The sequence below is a fragment of the Meleagris gallopavo genome, chromosome 2, assembly GCF_000146605.3.
Source record: "Meleagris gallopavo isolate NT-WF06-2002-E0010 breed Aviagen turkey brand Nicholas breeding stock chromosome 2, Turkey_5.1, whole genome shotgun sequence".
NCBI lineage: Eukaryota > Metazoa > Chordata > Aves > Galliformes > Phasianidae > Meleagris > Meleagris gallopavo.
Window position 1 is genome coordinate 48490919 of NC_015012.2, and position 3282 is coordinate 48494200.

At 44.4% G+C, this 3282-nt stretch overlaps 1 protein-coding gene across 1 annotated transcript in view; it reads right to left on the bottom strand.

Annotated features, from left to right (window-relative positions):
* FBXO5 (F-box protein 5) overlaps positions 1-3282 on the bottom strand; it is an 8862-nt gene that overhangs the window by 1842 nt on the left and 3738 nt on the right. The window contains exons 2-3 of the mRNA XM_003204130.4: positions 1521-2251; positions 769-859 (exon numbers count right to left, since the gene is read on the bottom strand). Of these exons, the coding sequence (XP_003204178.1) occupies positions 769-859; positions 1521-2236 (807 nt within the window). The 5' untranslated portion in view covers positions 2237-2251. The remainder of the gene's footprint in view (positions 1-768; positions 860-1520; positions 2252-3282) is intronic.

The following is a 3282-nucleotide window of genomic DNA, read 5'->3' on the forward strand; positions in this document are numbered from 1 at the left end:
GTTTTTTTTTTTTTAAAGGTACAATGGTAGGGGGAAAAATCAAGCTTTGTGGGATGAATGTTTCTATCAGAAGTGTCCAAGTGTTCTCTACAACAGGCGACAGGAAGTACTACCAAAAGCTCAGAGTAGTTGACTACCTCATTCTGCGGCAGACACCAAGCATTGTTTTACTGTCTTTTCACCTCTAAAGGAAAACAACAAAATGCTTCTGGTGTTCTGGAAGAGTACTGCCTTGGTAGAGTGCTAGATATAGCTCTGTAGAGTTCTATAACTAGGTCTTGTATCTATTGTTTCAACCAAAAAATATACGTTGATAGTAGCTCAAAGTAGTGCAAAAAGGGCTGGTTTTTTTTGTTATTTCTGTTTGACCACTTCAGGCTGTTGCTTGAAAATGAGCATCTCTGACTCTCTTTCTTGATCAGTAGGGATGCTAAAGCAGTAAGCCTCTGCGGAGGCTCCTAGTGAGCAGTGCTAGAACCAACACTCCTTTCTTCACTAAACAGGACTTGTGGAAGAACATCCACATCTCTTGGGGTAACTTTCTCAGCCAGTATCCCTTGGGCTGCAAAAACAGTTTAAACACTACAAGTGAAGTGACATCAACGTGTGAGATAATAGGGCATCCTAACAGCACGAACTCCAGCACACCAGTGAAACTCTTTCCAATCTAATAATCTCTTTGATTGCATAAGGCTGGGAAGATTCCTGGAATAACAAAGACACACCACTGGTTTGTGTTTAAAATACCCTACAAGTGCAGAAACTTACAGAAAGGTTTTCCAAAGCTTTACTATACATTTGGAAACCCCATTTATCTTCTTGCAAAATCTTCTTCCATGTTGCACTGACTTTGGTGAAACTGTAACGACAATACAAACATATCAGTTACCTTCTAAGAAAGTTGGAAAACTCATTATTTAATAGCAGGGACTATCCATACATGTATTTTTTCCATACACAAATGGGAAACGTCAACAATAATTGTCTTGTTTTTCTAGGAAGACATACTGTCTACGAATACAACAATTCTTGTATTAATGGAATAGAAGGGATCTTAATGATCATCTAATTTTAATTCCTCTGCCATGGGCAGGACTGCCATCCACTGGATCAGGCTGCCTGGAGTCTCATCCAATCTCTCCCACCATCTCTCCGTGATGGGGAACACCCACCATCTCTCCGTGCAGCCTGTACCAGGGCCTCACTACCCTCTGAATACAGAATTTCTTCCAAACACTAGGCTCAACCTCTTTTAGCTTAAAGCCATTCCTCTTTGTCCTGTCACTATCAGGTTGTATAAAATATTGGTCTCCCTCCTTTAAGCACTGGAGCTCCCTTTAAGTTCCCCAGGCTCCCTCTGCGAATGAACCCATGCTTGCTGTGGCTAATGACTGCATTGTCTTCCAAGTAATTTTTAATAACTCCTACACTCATCTCTATAACTTTGCCAGAAAATATATGTGTTACGTGAGAATAGGTAGTTTACTTTCCCAATGAAATACCAAGATTGGTGTACTTACTTTATTAAGTCCATCTCACCAAGATGTCTTAAGATGCTTGCTAATATATGCTTCAGGTCCTTTTGGAAGAGCTCAGCAAGAATGTCTACTCTATCTAATCCCATTTTCTTTCCAATTAAATTACGAAGTTCAAAATTTTCCCTGAAAACAATTCTGTCAAAAGTAGTCCAAGATTTGAGATTTCTTTTACCACTTTTTTTCAAAGTTGAGCACATCATTTCTTCATAATGGCTTACAGGTAACAAAGTCTTCTTGGACAACTGCACTTGGGTCTCGTTCTTCTCAAGGCAGTGTTGTGGTGTGCTACAGAGATTTCCAGCCAAGGGCAGGCTGTCCTCTTGTTCTGTTGCATCACTGTACTGGCTACTTAACATAGAGGAATAACCACTGTCCTCATTAAGTTTACTATTTTCCAGTGCCTCCATTTCATAGACCCCTTCATCAAATCTTTGGGTTACATGCTTGTTTTCTTTGTTATGTACAGGCTTTCCTTCATCTTCAGGATCTAGATTTCTGGGGGCTGCATGGTACAGTTCACTCAGTATTTGCTGATGCTCTTCATCACAGCTTCTGCAAAGCTTTTCCCCAGATTTCAAAGGGCAGGGTTCCTCCAGTATTGTTTTCTCTGCAGATTTTACAGGTGTGAACCCACCATGAAGATCCGTTCGATCGAAATCACATTTCATTTTGAAAGAGTGATTAAGGTTCGATTTCATTGTTCCGTTCGTATTCTGCAGGTAACAAAAGGGAACATATTAGTGCACATCCTAAACTGCATCACAAAGACTTTCTGTTGCTAAGATATGCCTTCTTTGGGAAGCATGAATTTAGCTTCCATCCAACTGACCCTCTAGAGCCTAAAGCACAGACAATGAGTGGAACTAAAAGCTTGATCAACCACTCAAAGCTAGAGCTTGATGCTTGCATATAGGTGGAACAAGAGAACAGTTAATGATTTACACTGTCATCATTCCACCAACTTAGACTGGTTTTACACACCAGTGCCTCCCATTCCTGCCCTAGCGCAATGATATGATGGGGACACTCGCTCCTTGGTAGCAGAGGCTCCAAAGGCCAAAAGAGACAGCAGAGTGGCCCAGTAAAGAGCAGAGCCAGCCCATGGCTTCCCAAAAGACTGGCACCCCAAGGCCAGAGGCAATGCTACTGATGTAGGTAGGCACTCCACAATTTTGGGAAGGGAGGGGGCCGAAGGGCACAGCAGAAATGAGCCAGACCACGTGGAGGCCTGGGGTCAGTAGTAGTTCTCAAGGTGAAGTAGGGTTACAGGCGTGGTTTTGGCGGGTGAGAGGCAGAGGCGCGGGGACTGGTGGCTGCTGGAGGAAATGGGGCCCGCGCTGCCCGCTCCCTCCCGCCCGCCAAGTGCGGGGCTCTTCCTTGCCGCGACTGCGGGGGGATGGGCACGGGGAGCCAGCACTGCTGCCCAAACCTACGGGGAAAGCATTTCCCTTATGCTTCTGAATCGCTATGAAAGACAGGCTCCTCCATCCGAGCTGATATTTAATTTAGGGAATTCAGGTAATTTCAACAGATTCACAAAAACTATAAAGAAAATGGAACTCCTTCAAGGCACTTCGGAGAAAAACCCACTCCTCCGTACCTACGTGCCCAGGAAGAATGAAACGAATCCACCTCTGCCTTTGTACAACTAAAGCCAGAGCCAGGATACGCGGCTCCCTCACCCCTTCCCCCGCCGCAAGCACCGGAGCCCCAGGGCCGGGCCCACAGCCCGCGCTGTCAGCGA